Source organism: Erpetoichthys calabaricus, chromosome 10 (assembly GCF_900747795.2).
Source record: "Erpetoichthys calabaricus chromosome 10, fErpCal1.3, whole genome shotgun sequence".
Classification (NCBI taxonomy): Eukaryota; Metazoa; Chordata; class Cladistia; order Polypteriformes; family Polypteridae; genus Erpetoichthys; species Erpetoichthys calabaricus.
Window position 1 is genome coordinate 32,114,760 of NC_041403.2, and position 23,250 is coordinate 32,138,009.

Sequence of the window (23,250 nt, forward strand, 5' to 3'; positions counted from 1 at the left end):
GTGGTTTGTTTTGTAAAGATATGCTGTGCATGTTGGGGCTGCACGGCCGCTCTGGTTCTTCCACACTTCCTGTATGTCACACTCTGCCTGTCCTGGTCACTCATCTTTAGCCACACAGTTGTGCTGCTGCCCTGTCTAATGTTTCTTTGTATTATTTTCACAGACTGCTGCTCCAGTAACTGCATCAGACTTGGCCCCCGTTTTAGTCCCGTGTCTTATTGGAGGTGCAGTAGTGATAGCAATTGTTATAATTGTTATGATTATAAAAATCCGAGAGTCCAGGCAATTGGAAGGGACATACAGCCCGAGAAACACTGAGCCCACTGGGATGCAGGTTGAGATGGAGTGCAGCATTGAGAAACCCAGCCCCCCAGAGCGCCTGATTTGAGAAGGGAGGAGCAAAAGGAAACAGAGTCCGTCTGGAAGGGTCTGGTCTGCCCAGGTACTGTTGAGGCCGGCGCCACGAAGAGAGGAGAAGCAGAGAGCACGGCAAGCAGAGGAGCAGGACTTCTGAACACATCGGCTAGAAGCGAAGCAGACGTCATTTTATTTCTTTTATTTATTTGTGCTTCCTTATATTTATTCAGTTCATTTTCTTTGTTGTTTTTACACTTACGGAATGGCTCAGAGTACATCTGTACAGTGCAGGACGTGATCTAAAAAAATAAGTGCCTGTGCAGCATCGGAAAAATGAAGTCTGTGACGCATGAGCGTAGTGATCTACAATGTTTGACTGGAGGCAAAAGCAACAATGTCATACTTATACTAAAACAAACTCTTCATGTATTATAAACTAATCAAAAATATTTAATTTTCAGAAAATGGTAAAAATAAAGACGATTCTGGCTCTTTGTCATGCTCAACATTTTCATATTTTTGTAGCCCTGCCACTACACTGATGACATGCCAGCTGTAACTGCTGTGTTGGAGGCCCAACTACACCGTATAGCAGCACACAGTGGCAGGGAACAGCAGGACTGCAGTGTAAAGAGGGCTTTTTGTGTTGGTGTTCTGGCACATTCTGCAAGCTTTGCCGTATACTTAGTATAAGGACACCAGTATTTAATGTCAAGTCAAGTCTGGTTGCTTTATTGTCATACTGTCCATACACCGTATTGCAGAATTCAGTTACACGGAACATCAGGATTGCAGTGCAGCACAGACATAAACACAGAACAAGTGCGGGACAGGTAAAGAACTATACTATAAATAAATAATATGTAAATGAATAGATAGTAATAATGTGAAATAGATAGTAATAAATAAATAATACCAGTAAAACTAATAATAAAAATACAACAGGTGTGACAAGTGTAACAAATGTAATGCATATAAATTAACTACTAGAGGCAGATCTGAGGGCCGGGGGCAGCACATGGGTAACAGTCTAGAGAGCCAAGGGGTAGACGTTGTTGCAGAGCCTGGCAGAACTGGTTTGGATGCTACAGTACAGTACCTTCTGCAAGATGGAGGAGGATGGGAGTGGTCCTTCACAATGCTGTAAGCTTTGCTGCAAAAAACGCTTCCCAAAGATGTCTTCAATGAGGCAGGGAGGTCTCACTGATCTTTTCTGCTGTCTGCACTATCCATTGTAGGACCTTACTGTCAGAGGAACTGCAGTTCCCAAACCAATATATTACAAGGATTCACAAAATGATCCTTCTAAAGCTGCCAGTAATGGAAATGAACTACACTTACAAAATAAGAGATGGAACAAAAAGAAAAATCTTTGCATCCAAAATTGGCATCAACACAATGTGAAAATGAGGATGGAAAATAAGATAAAGAGCAAATGTGCTGAAAGGCAAACAATATTTAAACAAAATTAAGAATAGAAACATGAAGAAAACAAGGGGTCACATGTACTGTATAACACCGTGCACAGAATTCACACTAAAATATGGCGTACAGGCAAAACTGGAAATGTGCGTATGCAAAAAAAATCCAGATGCATAAAACTGTGCGTATGCCAAGTTCCATGTGCTTCCCCTTTATAAATCCCAATGAACGTGAACTATAATGCACGTGCACGCACCTACAGCCCCACCTTGAATTTTACATATTTGAATATGCAAATCAATATAAATAGCCCCTTGCTTTTGGTGTTTTCTTAAAAGATAATGGCAAAAGCATGTGGAAAAGAGTATTTCAGCAAATGCGAAGTGGAAGCAAAGAAAAACGTACAATTTGTTGGCTTAAGCAGCGGTATAAGCAATAAATGGAAGTTATGGAGTGCAGAGAAACTCAAGAGTTCAAGTTCCGAGAGTTACACAGAAATGGTCAGATATCAAAGTAGAAGTGAAAAGGATTTCAGACAATATTACAAAAGCTGACCCTCATCCCATAGAAATGAATCCCCCCGGTGATGGTGCTGCTGTGCCCAGCACATCTTCAGATGCTGGCTGCACACACACCTCTGCCTGGGAAACCACTGGGCAACTATCTGGCTGTATTTGCTGACTGACGCTGTTCTGGAGTCACAAAATACAATACTGGATGCTGTAAGAGATGTGGACAATGAAATAAGGAATATAAGGGCTGCACTATGCGATACTGACCACAAATTAAATGAATTGGTTAAAAATAAATGCTGCAGCAGCACATTAATAGAGTGGAAATGCTTTCTATTTACATAAGCAAATCCATTGTCTGAAGAATCCTTTGTAGTGTAACGTCGACACCAAGCGCCACAATGGATCAATTCTGTGCGAAAGAACTTACAAAGGAGCAGGTAGAGCACAATTCCTCAAAGTCTACCTTTGTAAAGCCGGCACCAGTTCAGGACACAGCTCTAAGAGAATAGCTCTTGGAAATCGAAATCGACTTAGAAGCCACTCATCATCATCTTTAAATACGCACTGTCCTCTTATTTTTCCATTTGCAATGTCTTCTAACAATGCTAAATCAGCTATAGCAGTTGGAAGAGTTTGGCCATCCCATGCACCATTATATTGTTACAGAATCACTACAATCAAGTGCCTTAAATTTGTAAGTGATATGCAATTAATTTCGGTGTATTTGATAAATCCCGCATCATGGATGAAAATATAAAAACAAGGGAAATGACACAGAAATGGTAGCACTGTGTTGACGATGGTTGCTGCCTGTTTGCAAAACTGAGCAGAAAAGTGCGTGAAAAAGTGTGAGGCTGCTATAAAAAGTTTAGTTTTTATACATTTCGAAGTGAGCGTGAAAACGGGCGTACGCAATATTTTTGTGTTGCAACAAGATTTAATGTCTTAATATAAAAATTTTTCACTTAAATAGATTTCATTTTTTTGCAATAATAATCTTTAATAAAACAAGCATGTACATTTTTTACTTCTTATAGTTGATACTCTAACACGGTAACCATGACTCTCACAACTGAAATTCCACCAGTGACAAAGCAAAACAATTCACATGAATATACCATTTGCAGCAAAACTGAGTTCTGCAAAAAAACAATTTACTAAACAAGTGATATTTCCCCCCAAGCGAAATCTGCACTATTAGCACATATATTTTCATCTCCTCTGCAATCTTTTCCTCCATGTGCAGAATCACAGAAAAATGTATTCTACTGCAGAGCAAGCAAAGGAGGGGTGCTTCTCTGCCTCTAAAATCCATTTGGCCTAAGTATGTGACCACCAGCAAACCTCCATAAGGATCCTGGCTAGAATTGGCTTATGGATTTGGGGAAAGCGAGCATGGATAGTGTTACCTCTGACCCCAGATGAGCGGTATGAGCTAGAGCCTGTGGCAGGAATGCAGACAGGTAGTGCACAGAGTGCATACACAAATGGCGGAGTTTTAGAAGATCAGGATAGGTTGGAGTATAGCCGAGGAAGGAGGTAGTGGTTTCCAATAACCCTTGGGGAGCAATATTTCTTCTTCCACTCCAAAAAACTTTAGAAACCCTCCAACAACCAAACTGTAATGAGTTTTATGCTTTGCAATTGCAAAATCACATGCAAAAACAATTTGAAGGTCAATTTCACAAAACTGTGAATAAGAAAATTCTGCCGTTTTGGTTGTCACTAAAGTATACCTTCTTTCTGTGTAATCGTAGCTGTGGTCAAATAAATACATACTGACTGAGTAGCTTTGTATTTGGAGGTGAATAATTAGGATTTATAGAACATGATTACTGAACGAGAAAGGCAACAAATCACAGAGCACACATTCCAGGATCTGCTTCTTGTAACAAACAATCCGGTAAACGTCATTGGTGAAAACCACTAACGCGAGTTATCAAGCTGGAGAGCTAGATGGACAAACAAAAGAGGAAGAGTTCATTTCCTGCTTCTGCCTTTGCTGGGACTGCAAGGCCCTAAACAAGACGGGTACCAAAGATTTTGGTGTGGATTTGGGGAGAGAAAGCCACACCCAGAGACGTGACTGGCTGCTTCACGTTCTTTCGTTTAGAGACCTGGCTTGGACTTGTTATACCAAAGCCAAACTGAAAATGGCCAGCAAATTGTGACATTAATGCATAATGTGTTTCTATTGTCTTTCTTTAATATAGAATGTGTTTTATAAAATGCAAATACTGTATAAAACATTCACATTCTCTGTGTGTCTGCATAGTTTTTTTCTCCAAATCCTACCGTTTCCTCTACTATGCCAAAATTTTGCAGATCGGGTTTTGTTGGCCTGAGATTTGTGAATGTGTGTCTGTGCGTGGTGCGCTTGAGGGTCCAATGAGCTGGCACCTCACCAAAGATTGGTCACCAGTATTTCTGAAATACCCTCTCTATCCTCCAGCACTCCCTGAATTATATTAAGTGGATAGCTGGATGGAGAGAAGTCTTAACAGAAGAGCAGCTTAAATAAGACATCCATACTGCATAAGCAAAATGATCAAAAGCTCTGTACAGGTTATGCATAGTGTGTGACTGCAGACGACTTTGCCATGAATTACTTACAACTGTAGGTGCCAGCTGTGTGTTTTTGCAAGGGTTTCATCAGTCGGACTTAACTTCACAACCTTTATGTTTGTTTTGCTCATTTGCTTTCCAATGATTTCTTCCTTTTTGTCTCAGTCTTAACTAACAAATCTCATCTTCTTTTTTCCCCAAAGGTGATATTGTCGTTCATTAACTCGAGTTTTCTAAAAGTTTTTCCTTCTCATCATTGCAACTTTTGTACGGAACGTGTAACTGTTGCAACATGTTGGGGTTAGGGGTAGGGTTAGGGCTTCTAGTATCAGGGCTTCTAAGAATAAAGATTTCATTGTAACTACCTGAGAAAAATCAGATAAAAAATACACTTTCTTTGTAAACAATTAATTATCTTGAGCAAATTAAGAAAAAGCTGACTAAGTTGATAACTTTTCAGAGAGAGTGACCCTGTGATTGTATAAGTAAATGAGTTTACAATACTTATTCTTACCTTTTTGCTGCTTTCCAGTTAACAGCAGACAAGCTGACCTCTGACCTTCTCCTCTCGATCTGCTTGGTGTCGGTGGCTCTGCTTCTTGTTCTCTTCTTGGCTGTCACTGCTGTCATCATCGCCATGAACAGGAGGGCTACACAAGGCACTTACAGCCCAAGTCGTCAGGAAAAAGAGGGATCGCGGGTCGAGATGTGGAACATGGTTCAGCCTCCCCCAATGGAGCGACTTATTTAGATTGCCAATGTCTTACGTCCCAGTGGAATAGACGTCATTCATTCTAAATTACTTAGTGTATGGCAATGAAAGGTATTTTCCATTGCAGGTTTGTTTGTTGCTTGCATCTTTTCCACTCAGATTGTTTGATTACATGAGTTTTGGAAACAATAATGAATAAAACAGCATAACTGTGTATGCAATACCATCCTCATCCTGAAATATCCATTGATATTGACTTCCAGGATTTTTAGACATCACCTGAAAGCAAATGGAAGGTGACACATAAATATATAACAGAAAATGGAATAGAAAGTAACCAATAAACAAAACCAAAATGTATCCTTTAATTCAGACAAAGATATTTAGTCGTAGTTTGAAATGTAATTTAATGATTTTTATCCTTGAAAGCAGAGAGCTGTAAACAATAAAGGAGAATGGCACAGATTCAGCCTTTTACGAGACATCTACTTGAAGCTCGATAAAATAACCGATTTAACTGTCATTAAAATGACGCAATACTGTGTTCTTATTCTGGATATTTGGCTTTTGTGAAGTGAAATACTTTTGGCCTGGTTAAGAAAATGTCTGTCCACCTAAAGCTTCCAGGCTATACATAATGTGACGTCTCGATAAACGTCATAGCAGTTCTATCGCCAATGAGCGACCCAAACAACTTGTACAGATAGATTACCATTTGTTGAAGGCCATGCCACCTACACATCATCAACACAATTCAACAATGGCTTCATTTAATCATTATTTTTATATTCTTCCTTATTTAACTAATTAATTTATTTTTTTTACTTTTTTCTGTACATAGCTTTTTCATTGGATCACTACCAAGAAGATTTGTATTGTATTTAACAGACTTCACGTGTAGTGTTTTATTTTCTTCACATCATAGATTTTGTTAATCTGTTTACATAAACAACATATTTCTGTAGAAATAAACACAAATGCCTTAGTGTACAGAAATACTAAAAAGTCGTAAGGAAGTCATGAACAGCTGTACACATGCATTGTTTTATTTAAAAAAAATCTGATGTGGCCAGCAAATGACTTTGTACAATTCACCATATTAGGTTGATTTTCCCAAAATATTTCAAGATGCAATACCACCTCTACTAGGTTTGGAAAGTTTGAATTATGAAGGCTCAAAGTTCACATCTTGGATTGAGCTGAAAATTCACAAAAGTCTTTCAAAGTTCTAAATGCGAATATCAAATTTTGTGAACCTCTGAGCAATGGTTTGGCTGCAGTCGGTATCACCTGTAAAAGCTTGAAGGTTGACTATTTGCAATTCACCTAAAACTGAATTGGCTTTTATGAATAATAAGTGCAATGTGTCCACAACATTTCATAAGAATTGATCCATTCATTCTTCGGTTACAATGTCCACAAACGTTTTACCTCAGATGCACAAACTTACCGATATACAGACACATATCTTTCCAAAATCGTTTTCTAGAGTTATTAAAATGTGGTTTTCCTTTGAAATGAATGCTTCATGACAAGTAATATGTTTGAAATACGGAGAAAGTACAAATATATTGTGTGGGTCAAATAATTCCACTTTTGTGTAAAATGCTTTGTAATCATCTGTTCTATAAAATACGCACTCTGCTGTTACTTCATGGAGGATGAGGAGCTCTAAACCTGTCTTACTAAATCTCTCTTTTCACTTCGGTCTTTATCGTGTCCATGTCTATTTATACGGTACCGATCTACTATGGCCTTCATGGCGCCTGTTTGCCGATTTCAGTTTTGTACTAAACTAACACACACTCATGTGAAGAGTGCAACTTTGTATTTGCATTGCCTTACAATATTGTCACAACGCAATGTTTATATTAGAAGTTAGCGAAGTCCTGGACTTGAAGACAATCATGAAATGGGATGCCTACTGTACAAAGTAACAATAAACACATCTCTCTCTTTCTCTCTCATGATAAGTGTGTTTGTCATTTTTCAATTCTTGAATGTGACTTACTGATGTCAATGGGGTTATGGCTGAGCCAAACAAGAGAAATGAGGAGATGATTGAGAACATGAAATGAAAACAGGTGAAAGATCAAAGTCAAAATTGTCACTGGGAGGACAGAGAGTTTCAAAATAAAGCCACAATTGTTAAGCAAACTCGTAGTAGAAGAGAACACGTAAGAAAATCAAAATTAGAAAGTCAAGCACGACTTGCTGAAAAGGTTTTGTTTTTATCCATACACAGAAAACGAAATACGCATCACGCCAGTCATGTCATGTTAATGAGGTTACACAAAAATACTCCCCAGTAACTGAGGCTAGAATCTTGACGAGTAATCAACAAAACAGCAGCGTGCATACAAAAACAAATCAGTGACTAAAAAATAAGGTACATAACATAAAACTTCAATACAACTATTCTGAGAGGTCGAAAATAATCACAGAATCTCAGCACACAGTAAGTCAGTAAGACTATTTAATAATAGTGACATCCTTAACAGACAGAAATCAACTCAATAAAGAAACAACAGGCATGTACTTCTAATTTCAAAGGTACTTTGTAAAAATGTTCCTGTAGAAATGTGGTTTGTCACAAAGAGTTTGGTTCTTTTATAAGTAAGGGAAAAAGAAGAAAACAACTCAGATAATGCAGCGGATTGTTATCATCAGGGGGTCTCAGACACAGTATCACGCGGTCGGCCACATTTGAGTCGCTCTGACGCTTCTGCAGGCCAAACTGATGTTTCTGAAACTTTCATATCACCGCACTGGGATTGTTAGTTATTAATAAAAAAAAAAAAACTAAAGGAATACGCAACACCAGGGACGTTCTTAGGCATACGCAAACTACGCATTCGCGTAGGGCTCCGACCCGGCCCCGATTTATAATTTATTTTTTTTTTGTTGTCGGGCTGTGGGCCTGGGGCCCATGTCACTGCAGCCGTCTGTGCCAGTTCCAGGAAATTCAGTTCAGTGCATCTCTTAGTCTTATTAACAATGGTAATTTATTATCCAAATTGCAATCTTCACCTAAATCCCTAATAATATTGTCACGTCGTCGTAACTTTGCCAAATGCTCAATAGGAAACGTTAATTTTAGAGATTCGTTTCGGATTCATTCAGAGAGCTCCCCATAAAATCATGAAATATCCCTACATTATCGGCCTTTACCAGATCCAGAAACAAAATCAATATTTTACCACTCTGCATACACACAAGCGTACATGTAGGCCTACTGGTCATCTAAGGCCTTTTCCGGACGTTTTATTAGAACACCTTCCTGAGCTCCCAAACTGCTAAGAACGGCCCTGTCCACACTCCACCTAAACATCATATTTACATGCTGCCTACCCCACCTACTAGTTTGGAGTAATGGACAAATATTTTTTATATCTCGTGTTTTCATGCAGAATGGAGATAACAAAGTTTCTGCTAAAATAAAAACCAGTCATGATCGATACTGGGCAACAGTAAAGCACATCAACAAGTCTGTGAAAAGATCTCACGTTACTACAATTTCAATGCTTGTTCACGACTGAAGGTGCCCCATTGTTGTCTATGAGAGTTTACTTTAACAATATTTCAATAAAAATGCTTGTGTGTGGGACATTGTGAGTAAATGACTGGACGACTTTATGTGCCATTAATAAGGCTGCTCTCCTGCTTATGGGAAAGTCATCTTGGATAAAGGAGCGCTGGAATCATTGGATGGAAAGATTCAGCACAGACTGCACTCTAGAAAACCCAGGAGCGGGTGGGCGGCCAGTGGGCTGAGATCTCCAGGACTGGGACTTTGTTTTTGACTTTCTCTTTTACAATTTTAATCTCCTCCGTTGTCAACTAGCCAGAGTTCAACAAATAATTAATGGACAGATATTGTTGATTTCTGTTGTCAGTCTACACCTTGTTCTCTGTGTGTTTTAACAAATCTGTTTATACAGTATGTGTACCAGTTGAGTATTTAATAAATAGTATAACCTACACTTGTATTTTAACCAAGAATTGTTCACAGTGCTATGTGCCTGCACTCAGTGAAGAGCGCAATACAAAAAATAAAATGATGTACTAACAAGGTTTTGTTTTTTTTTTGTCATGGACAATTTTTAATATTGTTTGTTGTTGTCCAGTGTTAACCATCATGGATGTCCATTCTATCATAAACTTTGCCGTCTCCATTTTCATGAGAACAGGTTAAACTTTTTCTTACCTATCACTACAAACTATGATGCCTTCAGAAAGAACTCAGACTCCTTCACTTTTTCACATTGTGCCACGTTGCAGCCTTGTGCTAAAATCATTTAATTTTTTCCTCATTAAATAACACCGAGTACTCCAGAATGACAAAGCGAAAACAGAATTTCAGATTATTTTGCTAATTTATTAAAAGTAAAAAGAAATATCACAGACCCTTTGCCATACCCGTCTGGGAGGCAAACTTAAAGGAAGGACAGGGGAATTATTTAAATTACATGCTCCCCCAAACTGCTAGGTGGCAGCAACAAGGGAGACTGGCACACCAGTGGACATCCACAGGGCATGCTAGGAGTTGTAGTGTCATAGGGTAGCCCTGTTGGGGTCCCTGGGTTCCACCAGGGACTATGCCCTGGCACGGGAATTACTACCGGGTTCAAGATAAAAGGAACCACCCAGCCTCATCCAGGCATGACAGAGTTTGGAGCAAGAAAGACAAAGCTTGCCTGAAGGTGTGGAGGAGACAGGGAAAGAAATAAAAGAGGACTTGTGTGTGCTTGAAGAGGACTGAAGTTATCCTCCTCCTTCTTCTTTCGGCTACTCCTGCCTGGGGCTGCCACAGTGGATCATCTTCTTCCATATCTTCCTGTCCTCGTCATCTTGTTCTGTTATGCCCATCACCTATATGTCCTCTCTCACCACATCCAAAAACCTTCTCTTAGGTCTTCGTCTTTTCCTCTTCCCTGGCATATCTATCCTTAGCATCCTTCTCCCAATATACCCAGCATCTCTCCTCTACACATGTCCAAACCAACAAAATCTCACCTCTCTGACTTTGTCTCCCAACCGTCCAACTTGAGCTGACCCTCTAATGTACTCATCTCTAATCCTGTCCATCCTCGTCACACCCAATGCAAATCTTAACATCTTTAACTCTGCCACCTCCAGCTCTGTCTCCTGTTTTTTGTTCACTGCCACCGTGCCGCCAAGAGTATAAGGGAAGGTCTACAGGATGGGAGTGAGACCAGCTTTGTTATATGGGTTGGAGACGGTGGCACTGACCAGAAAGCAGGAGACACAACTGAAGGTACTCAAGATCACGGTGGCCTCCATAATTCTCAAATGGCATACATTTGGGACAACTATGACTTATTCTAGAGATGGCTGCCTGACCAAACTGAGCAATTAGTGGAGAAGGGCCATTAGTGAGAGTGAGAACCAAGAACCTGAAGGACACTTGAGCTGAGCTCCACAGAACCAGTTGTAAGAGGTAGCCTGACCACAGACAGACACGACAATGCAGTGTCAACAAAACACGTTTATTTACACAACTATTTACAAAGTCCAGTCCTTGGTTCCTTCGGCCGCCTCCACTCCTGTCTTGCAAGCTCCGTCCTTCTTCCACCCGACTCTGGCTCCTCGAATGGAGTGAGGCGGCCCCTTTTACCTTGTCCCGGGTGTGCTACAGGTGCCTGATGATGAACTTCTGGCAGCACTCCCCAGTGTGGTGGAAGTGCTGACCTTGCACCTGGAAGCACTCCAAGGATAAACCATCCCTGGTCTGTCAGCACTTCCTGGTGTTCCGGAAGCGCTGTCCCCCAGGGATCAAGGACCGTCTGGGTGCCCAGGGAAAAGAAGTGCCGCTCTCCCAGGTTCCTGGACATCTATTACAGTGTGTGGAGATGGGAGAAACATCCAGGAGGACTCTCAGGCCGTGAGAAACAAAATTGAACCATTTGGCCTCAGTTTTAAGTGTCTGGAGGAAACTACGACTCATCACCAAAGAAGTATGGCGGTTGCCGCATCATGCTGTGTGGTTGTTTTTCAGCAGCAGGGACTGGGAGTCCAGTGAGGGTAGAAGGAAAGCTGAATGGAGCAAAGTGCGGAGCTATCCTAAGTGAAAACCTTCTCCACAATGCTGTGGACCTCAGACTGGGCCGAGTGTTCACCTTCCAACATATAAATGAACCCAAGCACAAAGCAAATGCAACACTGAAGTGGCTTAGGGACAACCCTGCGAAGGTCATTGAGTGGCCCAGTCATAGCCTGTGACTTGAGCCCAACTGAGCATCTTTGGAGAGAATTGAAAATTTGCTAGCAATCCTAACTCCTGTCACGCTCGTGTGCATGGGAGGCAGCTGAAGGGCTCCAAAGAAGGTAATTCCATGCCAGGCCAGGGAGTGTGGCAAGGTTCAATAAACCTCTATCTTTAATCCCTGCAGACCAAAAACAGGAAATTCTGCCTGGGCCCCATGACGTCACTTCCTTTTTTGGCCCGATGACGACACTTCTAGTTCCGGGCCCACTGAAATCACTTCCACCGTCCTGCCTTAAAAGCCAAACAACTTCCTTCTCAAGATTCAAGAGTATTTATTGTCATTTCATCCATATACAGTAGTACAGCATACAGTGAAACGAAACAACGTTCCTCCAGGAACATGGTTCTACATAAAACACAGGACAATGAAGAATCCACAACACATACCATAAAGACATATAATATATAACAAGGTGCATGTGAGTCAAATGTGCAACACTGCAGAACAGAACACATATATCAGATATCAGACCGGTCCATGAGTGCTCAGGACTGCTTGGGGGAAGAAACTGTTACACATTCTGGAGGTGAGGGCCCGAACGCTTCGGTACCTTTTTTCCCCAATAGCAGGAGTGTAAACAGTGAATGTGAAGGGTGTGTTGGATCATTCACAATTCTGGTGGCTTTGTGGATGCAGCGTGTGGTGTAAATGTCCATGATGGAAGGAAGAGAGACACTGATGATCTTCTCAGCTGTCTTCACTATCTGTTGTAGGGATTTGTGATCCCTGACCGTGCAATTTCCAAACCAGACAGTGATGCAGTTGCTCAGGATGCTCTCTATGGTTCCTCTGTAGAATGTCATTAGAGTAGCTGGTGGAAGATGGGCTATCCTCAGCCTACATGGAAAGTAGAGCTGCTGTTGGTCTTTCTTGTGTTAGTTAGTTGTGTGAGTGAATAATAGGAGTGGATGGATGAGAACTATTTGTCTTTAAACACAGATGAAACAGAGAAGTTAATTGTTGGAGGGAATGACACTGATCATAACAATATTTTGTCATCATTTAACTCAATTGGAATCACCATTAATTTTACTGAATCAGCCCACAATCTAGGAGTTATCTTTGACTCTAGCATGTCATTTAAAGCTCATATTACAAAGTTGTCCAAATCATGCTTCTTCCATCTTAAAAATGTTAGGAAATTAAGGCGCTTTCTAAATAAACAGGATTCTGAGAAATTAATTCATGCATTTATTTCTAGTAGGATTGACTACTGCAATGCGGTGTTCACTGGATGTTCAAACTGTTCTTTATACAGCCTCCAGTTAATCCAAAATGCGGCTGCAAGAATTATTACAAGAACAACAAAATACGGACACATAACTCCAGTTCTTAAATCCTTACACTGGCTCCTGGTTAAGTTTAGGGCAGATTTCAAAATCCTCCTTTTAACATATAAAGTCTTAAATGGCCAAGGTCCGGCTTACTTGTCTGAACTTATCATGACTTACAAACCAGTGCGCACATTAAGATCTCAAGATGCCGGTCTGCTTATGATTCCAAGGATTAATAAAATAACAATGGGAGGTCGAGCTTTTAGTTACAGGGCCCCTAAACTGTGTAATGGTCTGCCTGCTACTATAAGAGATGCCCCTTCAGTCTCAGCTTTTAAATCCCGGCTGAAGACTCACAACTTCAGTTTAGCATATCCTGACTAGAGCTGCTGATTAACTGTACAGACTGCATCTCTGTTGTTGGTCATTAGCACTAAAACATAAGTAACATGATAGTTATAATTTGTTACTAACCCTCACCTATTCTGTTTCTCTTCTCAAATGTGGCACTTGGTGCCACGGTCCACCTGCCAAGATGTTTTGCCTGCCTAAGGTAAAGTCATCCCTGATGGAGGATCACAGGAATCGTGGGGTAGAGGGGTCCTTTCATCGGATTGGCTGGCCCAATGCTGTTTCAGCTGTGGAATGGCCAAATGGGGGAGGCAGCTTGATGGCTGAGGTCTCCAGGACTCTAAACAAATCCAAATCATATTATGTGATATCATCTACTGTTAAATTCTGCTATGTAATTCTAAATTTTTTATTTTTATACTGTATTGAGGATTTGTTCTGTTCTGTGTATTGTATTGTATTGAATTGACCCCCTTCTTTTTGACACCCACTGCACGCCCTACCTACCTGGAAAGGGGTCTCTCTTTGAACGGCCTTTCCCAAGATTTCTTCCATTTTTTCCCTACAAGGTTTTTTTTTTTTTTGGTAGTTTTTCCTTTCCTTTTTCCTTCTTAGAGAGTCAAGGCTGGGGGGCTGTCAAGAGGCAGGGCCTGTTAAAGTCCATTGCGGCACTTCTTGTGTGATTTTGGGTTATACAAAAATTATTTGTAGTGTATTGTATTGTATTTGTGTTGGAGTGTGTCTGTAAAAGTGATTATGTAGTATGGAGTATTATGTGGACTTAGCCGGCTCTGTCTGTTTCTACTTTAGCAGATGTATAATGAAAACGTTACAAAACAGGCATCAGGTTAGGAAAAAGAGGAGTAAGGAAATATTTTCAAAGTCAGGCGACATTAAATCGTACGGAATCCCTGAACTGCCAATGTTTGCATTTGTGTAGGAAAGGACCATAGGCCGCGTTTCACTTCAAAAAGTTTCCCCTTAGGGCGCACAGAAATGCCCCAAACAGACCTTTTTAGAACTTGGCACAGGCCTGCTCCCCATGGTGGACATTCTGGATTGGACGAAGAATTATTTTGCCATGCGTAATTTATTCAGTACCTGCTCTTGTAATTTATTGAATTTACATTGAGCTGTGCTGGCTACCCCGCTAATACAGGATGGCGCAGGGAAACGAGACAATTTCAATTGACGTTCAATGCATGAATAAAAACATTACAAAATACATTTAATGATGAAATGTACAGGATTTGCAATTAATGATGGTAATCAATATTTATTAAAATATGAATTTTTTGTTCTGAAGAAAACTTAATGAAGGTGTTGTCCATTTCTCCGAACACATTCTGACAGCCTGTTGTGAAAATTCTGCATTACTCGATGTAACATGTCAAGAGAAATGCCAGCGATTTCCTCTTCAGTCCTCCTTTTTAGTTCAGCAATGGTTGCAGGACACTTGGTTTTTAAGATGTCTCCACAGAAACAAAATCACAAACAGTGAGATCATAGGATCTCAAAGGCCATGGAATGTGAAATGACGCGCCTTCCAAACAATTGTCAAATAGCTGCCATCGATTGTCAGGCAGTGTGTGAAGTGGCTCCACCTGGGGACTTCTTTTTTAAGGCTGAACCCGTTTCTTCGAAATTCTGCACCAACGTTGTAATCACATGAGCAGATGGGAAGATGGGACACAATCATGACGTCCTAACTGGTAATGAAGACGAAATTCCCTTAGTGCAGCAGTCACACGCTCACCATTCTTTAAAAGGCTTTCTCGTTGCGCACCACTCCACTGCTCCATTATAACTAATGGCAAGAGGTTCTAAAGGAGGTCACATTGGTGCCAAATGACTGGCAACGCCCTGGGGGTCACCAACACCTAGTTTCAAAATTTCCTGTTTCCCTGCTCCACCCTGTATTAATATATTGTAACATTCAAATTTCTGATACCAAGGCGACAGAACGTCCCCCATTAAAACTGTACAGATGTGTCTCCATATTTTAAAAATCTAATGTCTAAATGTGAGAGATGTGACAGCTGCAAACATCACATCAGATCTCAACATCAGGGGGCAAAATACGATAACTACTGTACCTAGAAATGCACAAAACAGTGGTAAGAAAAGTAAAGAAAGTGTTACAACAAAAAACATAAGCATAAAATTAGAAAGACCAGAGGAAATGGTAAAACTATAAATGAGCAAGTGGAGCTTTATTAGGCACGGCAGAAGAGTCTGCGATAAAAGTAATGACCAGAGTCAAATTAGCACAGAACGTAAGAGCAACAATCCCGAGTCGACACCAGGGCACGCTGCAGCCATCAGCAGGAGCTGCTTTCAAACTTTGAAATACCCGATTTTTCAATGTGTACTGCCTGACGGTTAGTGTATGTGACAAAACATTTACAAATGTCGTGTTTAAAAAGTCAGTCAACCTCGAGATCCACTGTGGTGAGTGTCTACATACAGGGAGGCAACAGAATTCTCGTAAAGATGTTAGTAAGTAAGGACTACTAAGGAAATGTCCTCTCAGTGCCACGAGTAATAAACAGAATCCAAACACAAATTCTACTTGAGTGCAGTAGCAGTGCCCGGCTTTCAGAAAAGGGCTCGCCTAATGTTATTTTTATTAATGTTGAATATTACGTTCATTTTAAAAAACATTAGAAAAGGGCAGTCATACCAGCATAAATGGGTCATCTTTTTTTTTTTTGGAATGATTTTTGTTAACGCCAATTATAAATGGTGATAATGAATGAACTGGCTCTCTTTTAATGAGCTATCAGCCAATCACAAGGCACCAACAGCAAATACCATCTGATTTAATGTGTGCTACTCCTTCTACAGTAATTTGTCTGTTTACCAAGCCCTGGCCCCTACACTCTACGTGACTCGTGTTTTCAATGAGACTGATGCGCATATTTCCACTGTCTGAATCTATTAATGTCAGATGTTCTCAGTGGTTGTGACATTTACAATTTAGTTAACTTTATTTTGTAAACTTTGTTGGGTCGATGCATGCTGTAAAATTTTATCAGAATATCTAATTTCTAAATACTTTTTTTAAAGAGTTAAATGAACTCTTACACTAGCCGTTTTGTTGTTCAGGATTATAACAAACTAGCTGTGCTACCGCCAAGGATGGGTTGAACTCTGAGTAATCGGCTTGGACCCCAGCGTTAATGTCTGCAGTGTGTCATTCAATGCGAATGACTCTGTTACAAGCCATTTTAAACGCAGTGTTAATGTTTGTGATGCGCCATCTACTGGAACGACAACTGCAATGTATTTTATTACTAAAAATGTTTGCGATGTACCATCTGTTAGAATGACAGAGACACGTATCCCTTTATTAAGGTGGATTGATATTTTAACCAAGAGAAATGCATTTTAAAAGTTGTGTGTGGAATATGGATTTTTGTTAAAAAAGCTAAGCTGTAAAACAGGTTGGGCACTGGCCTACACAGGCCCTCTGTGGACACCAAGCCCTATACTGGCACCACGCCTGCTTCAATATATGCAAAGTTGTAAATTTGAAAGGAGTAATATAAGCAGGAATGACTGATAAATAAAGGTTGACATTAGTTGGTATAATAAGCTCGACATCCACATGCTCCAGGCTAAGCAGTCATTTTGTAGATGCAATGTTGCTGGGCCAAAAAGCCTCATTTCTTGTAAATGCTGTCTTAGTAATTTGATGTTAACGGCAGAGGCAGGAAATTCAACCTCTGATTTAAAACATTAAACCAAACCAGCAGCCCCCTTGGCCCCAAATGCAATTAGCTTGTTGAAGAACTCAATTAGCAGGCTGGCAGAGCCATACTTGTGGTAGTCAATACACTCTTATTGACTTGCACCTGTCCTGATGTCTTTGGAGATTCAGCTGTCAAATCTTTATCAAGGAGGTCGGATTTACATCTCACTATTGTTAAGAATTATGGGAGTGTTCTCTGAACTACCACCGATAGCTTTAGGCTCATCTTCAGCACTGCAGCCTGTCTGAAAAGAATCAGTCCGACTATCACAGAGAGGACTGCGCGTGTGAGCACTTCAAGGAAAGGGAAACCACAAAACAAAAACAAAATTTAAGAAATGAATTTTAAATTCAGATCTTTGCAAAATTTCAAAAATAGTGCAAGAAACACAAGACATAGAGTGAGAAAACATGAGCTCTTACTTGAATGCTCAATGGAAATTTGCTGCTCCCACAATTAGGCTTCTGGAATTGTACATGGCTGCTTCACCTGTGTCGTGTCTTCAGCCATGAAGAAACTACAGTGAGGCACAGTTTCCTCCTCTATGTGATGTTTGAGCTGGGAGCCCACAGGACAACTGGGAGAGTAGACAAGTAGTTGCAGATATCCCTGAGCAAATTCTTCTCTTTCTCTAGGAAAAAAACTAGAAAGACACAGCTGGAGAGGACATTAGAAGTTCTAAAGCACAGTGACCACCTAGTAAGGTCAAGAAGCGTCCAGTAATGTGGTCTTGGGAAGCAAAACTAAAAATGCAGACCAGTGGATCAGACGTCAGTTCTCTTCCAGACCTGTAAGGTTCAGGAACTCCACCTGCACTGAGATAGACAGATAGACAGAACTTAATTTCTCCCAAGGATGGATTTAGTGCTCGAGAGACCAAAAAAGGAGCCTCAACCAAGTATTTCAGGAAGGCTGACCACAGGCACAGATGTGGAGAACCATATCAGTTTGAGGACTAAATACTCCATAGTGAGGCTGATATTTTATAATACGGTAATGGAGAACAGTCCAGTAATCTGTAGAATGCATAATGCATCCAGAATGGAAAAACCTAAAACTTGTCTTTTTACCTCAAAACAGAAGAGCTGATTAGTTGAGCGCCCCAAGTGGTCAAAATGGAAACAGCAAGAGGCAGCTTACAGTGTAGAAAGGAATTCAGATAGAGGATGGGGTGACTTACAGATGGCAGGAGGAGCAGAGAACATTTGTTTTATTTATATTATACATCTCTAATTAAAAAAATTACAAATACATATTTATATATACACATATTCATATAAACGTAAAATAAAATACACATAATATATATATCTATACCTGCGGTGGGTTGGCACCCTGGCCGGGATCGATTCCTGCCTTGTGCCCTGTGTTGGCTGGGATTGGCTCCAGCAGACCCCCGTGACCCTGTGTTCGGATTCAGCGGGTTGGAAAATGGATGGATGGATATATATCTATACTAATAAAAGGCAAAGCCCTCACTGACTGACTCACTCACTGACTGACTGACTGACTGACTCATCACTAATTCTCCAACTTCCCGTGTAGGTGGAAGGCTGAAATTTGGCAGGCTCATTCCTTACAGCTTACTTACAAAAGTTAGGCAGGTTTCATTTCGAAATTCAAAGCGTAATGGTCATAACTGGAACATATTTTTTGTCCATACACTGTAATGGAGGAGGCGGAGTCACGTATCGCGTCATCACGCCTCCTACGTAATCACGTGAACTAAAAACAAGGAAGAGATTTACAGCACGAGTCACACGCAGGAACGAAGGTAAATGACGTTAATTTTTGACTGTCTTTTAATACTGTGTAAGCATACATATTAACACATGTGCAATTAAACGTGTGCATTTACGGGGTGATTTCTCAGGCTTAAAAGCTCACCTTTTATCAAACGCGGGAACAAAGGTAACTGACGTTGTTCACTGTCTTTTAATACTGTGTAACCATACATATTAACACACGTGCAATTAAATGTGTGCATTTACGGGGTGATTTCTCAGGCTTAAAAGCTCGCCTTTTACTAAAAAGGTAAATGCAAAACTATTTTCAATCAGTTTATTGAAACGCTCCCGTTAAGGATTGCAATAACATATTCGCGAGAGAAAAGAACGAAGTAGGGGGAAATGGAGGAAGAGCCGCAAACAGCGAACAGCAAAAAATTAATTAAACAATTGAGAACGGAGCGAGTTAAGCATTCAAGCATGTTCATAAGGGAAACAAAGCACGGTGTAAAACGTAAGTTTAAATTAAGTTTATAGAAACGCTCCCGCTGCGGATTGCAATAACATATTCGCGAGATAAAAGTTTAATGAGAAGACACGAGGTATAAACGAACCACACGCCGTGGCGCAACGTTAGGGGCAACAGTTTCAACCATTCTATGATCTGCTTGTCGCAACTGAAAGACGGCACATGGCGGATGTTAGCCGACTTGCTGACCGCAACGTTAGGGGCTTCAGCTATGGCGCTGACGCCACATCTCAGTGCCAACACTTTGCAGACTGTACTTAAAAGACACGCCCTCCTCACTGGACAGTTAAAAACAGCAATCAAACTAACGATGACATCAAGTATTACCCAATCAAAAGTAGGAAAGGAGGCATCTTCATAAAATGCGTGTGGGATGATTTGCATGAGACGCTGCTTTAAAAAAAAAATTATAAAAAAAATACGGGATAAATCCCGTCCAGTATTGATTCAAAACGGGACGCGCAATTTCATTCTCAAACGCGGCACTATTCCGTATTTTAAAGGACGGGTGGCAACCCTACAGTGCCAGGTAACCACCCATACAATCACATTGTGATTCAGACTAGGAATGCAATGAATGTAATTACCCCGATCTACATACAAGGCGAAAGTCTTGCAACATTCAAAGATGATGGTTTGGGATAAGTACACCATACAACATAAAAGAGCTTATGAAGCCTTGAACCGAAAAAAGCAAGATCTCAGAGATCGTAAAAAAAAAAAATAGGAGGTAATGTCGTTTTACTCGCTGTAGATTTTAGTCAAACATTACCAGTTATTCCACGAGGGAGACCAGCAGATCAACTCAACACGTGTTTAAAATCCATGCTTCTCCCACGCTCGGTTATATGTCGCGTGTTCTCGGGTAGGTGCACCAAAAAATGTATACATTTAAGCATGTAATGGGCAAACAAAAAATGAGGTATACCCGAAGGCACTGCAGTAGTACTTAATGTAACTTTACTTCTTAAATGTTAATGTTTTACTGTTTAATAATTTATACGCTTCTTATATGTTGTTCAAATTCTTTTATCAAAATACCACTGACAGCGCAATGCACGATAACATGGAGTGAATACACCATACGCATCCACCCACGGCTGCCCTGCTGTGCGCAGATAGGAGTTGATTCTACAATAAAATAAAATAAACATAAAAAGATAGTAGACGTGACGTACTATATGTGTACCACATTTGAAGTGTATAGGTGAAACGGTTTGCGAGGTACAGGTCATTTAAAATCCTGGACAGACACACAAATTGCCACGGTAGCAAATTACAGAAGAAGATTTTACTGTTTAATAATTTATATTTATATGAAATGTGCTTCTTATATATTACTTCATATTCTCATATGATAATGATGTTAATGTTTATATTGATTTCTGTGTTATTAAAACTGCATGTATGTGTGTATATGTATATATATATATATATATATATATATATATATATATATATATATACTAGCAAAATACCCGCGCTTCGCAGCGGAGAAGTACTGTGTTAAAGAGGTTATGAAAAAAAAAGGAAACATTTTAAAAATAACGTAACATGATTGTCAATGAAAGCCCGTTTCAGTCAGTAACTCTTATGTGTGTGTTTATGTATGTGTGTATATATATGTAGATGTGTATATGTAGATATGTATATATATGTATATGTATATAAATGTTTATGTGTGTGTGTATATTATATATATAAATATATATATATATATATATATATATATATATAAAAAAGACAGCAACAGTTATAACAATGACAACACAATTACATTGACAATCATGTTACGTTATTTTTAAAATGTTTCCTTTTTTTTTCATAACCTCTTTAACACACTACTTCTCCGCTGCGAAGCGCGGGTATTTTGCTAGTATATATATATATATATATATATATATATATATATATATATATATATATATATATATATATATATATATATATATATATATATATATGGAAGAGAAGGTTTGTGATACGGTTTGCATATTTGCAGTTGGAGATCCACGAAGGGAGAAAAAACGAATCACGTATCATAAAATAGTTTTATTCCTGAGCTTTCAACCCCTATCAGGGGTCTTCATCAGAGGATAATGCTTAGACTTACAAGAATCAAAGGCAATATATATCAACACATTCAGTGGGGGGGGGGGGTTTGGTTTGGGGGGGTGGAGGTGACTAAGTCAGTATGATCAAGGGGGGGGGGGGGTTGTACAGTTTAATTATTGTGTACATGTCCTTCTTAAGTTGGCATATGCTGGGTTTATGTCCAAGTGTCTGTTGATGGCGTTTTCATCTGATAGCCAAGACTCGGCCAACTCTCTGGCACTTTTTGTACTGGCCTTAAATTTTACTTTTACGTTGTCCCAGTTGAATGTGTGTCCTGTCGATTTAGTATGTGCATAGAGCAAAACTTGGATGAGGGCAATACAACAAAACTAATCCATCCATCCATCCATCCATTTTCCAACCCGCTGAATCCGAACACAGGGTCACGGGGGTCTGCTGGAGCCAATCCCAGCCAACAAAGGGCACAAGGCAGGAACCAATCCCGGGCAGGGTGCCAACCCACCGCAGGACACACACAAACACACCAAGCACACACCAAGCACACACGAGGGCCAATTTAGAATCGCCAATCCACCTAACCTGCATGTCTTTGGACTGTGGGAGGAAACCGGAGTGCCCGGAGGAAACCCACGCAGACACGGGGAGAACATGCAAACTCCACGCAGGGAGGACCCGGGAAGCGAACCCGGGTCCCCAGGTCTCCCAACTGCGAGGCAGCAGCGCTACCCACTGCGCCACCGTGCCGCCAAAACTAATCAATCTTAGTTAAAATAACAAAAAAACCAGGTGAGGTGGATATGTCGGCCCGAAACAAACTAATATTAATGGCCAGTGCATTCTGAACACCCATAAGACTGAAAAACATCCAACTCAATATTAGAGTGGTGTGATCGGAGCTTATGGGAATTCTGATATTTCTCCTAAACCTAACCCAGCGAGCGCCTTATATTAGGGGAGGACTGCCACGAATCACAACCTTGATTATTTTGGTGGTCACCAAACAGGTAACACTTGTGGTTGGTCGGCCAGTCGGCAAACATCCCCCACGTCCTCTCAGTTGTGAGAAGCAGATTATAGATATGTGATGCAGTACCTGCTAAATAATACAAAGAGTACACGACATGTGTTTCGCCTTTTTGGGGCTTCTCAGGTGTACGCAGCTTTGGCTCCCTTTATCAGGATTGAACCTCAGATATCAGTGCCTAATAATCAGATTGCGATTCAAAACTAAGAATGTAATACTGCATTCCAATCTTCACCCTGTCAAATAGGCAAACCAGCCGCCATGGTCGAACGTCAGAGGCTTTGCCTCGTTTTTTTTTCACATGCATATTTTTTTTTTTTACATTTATTTATATCTACATTATCATGCTTAAAATAAAATGTGACCACTGTTATTTAAAGCATTTTAGATAGCAGGTCAGATTTCTAATTTGTTGAATGCAGCACTGTTTAAGACATAATCACAATTGCTTTGTCTTTGTCTATAAATTTGCAACAGTATTCACAGTTGGCCATAAAAGGGCTTTATTATGTTTATAAACACTGCTGTTAGAACAGTTTAATTTAAAGTTTTAATTTTATACCCATTATATAGTATTTTTTTTTAACTGTTGAATTCCCTTTCCATCCCTTTAGCCTGCACTGTATGAAGTTTACATTTAAATCAACCACCGC

The 23,250-nt window shown here is 40.2% G+C and overlaps 1 protein-coding gene across 4 annotated transcripts in view; it reads left to right on the plus strand.

The window, feature by feature from the left end:
- The window catches only part of crb1 (crumbs cell polarity complex component 1), a 223,505-nt gene extending 217,687 nt beyond the window's left edge, over positions 1–5,818 (plus strand). Inside the window, exon 13 of one of the 4 annotated variants that reach the window (XM_028811039.2) lies at positions 5,392–5,818. In XM_028811039.2, coding sequence (XP_028666872.2) covers positions 5,392–5,610 — 219 coding nt within the window. In that variant the 3' untranslated portion in view covers positions 5,611–5,818. Of the gene's footprint in view, positions 1–163; positions 854–5,391 lie in introns of those variants that run through there. The other 3 variants (XM_051932884.1, XM_051932883.1, XM_051932882.1) reach the window with 3 other exon arrangements.
- Positions 5,819–23,250: the final 17,432 nt, after the last annotated feature.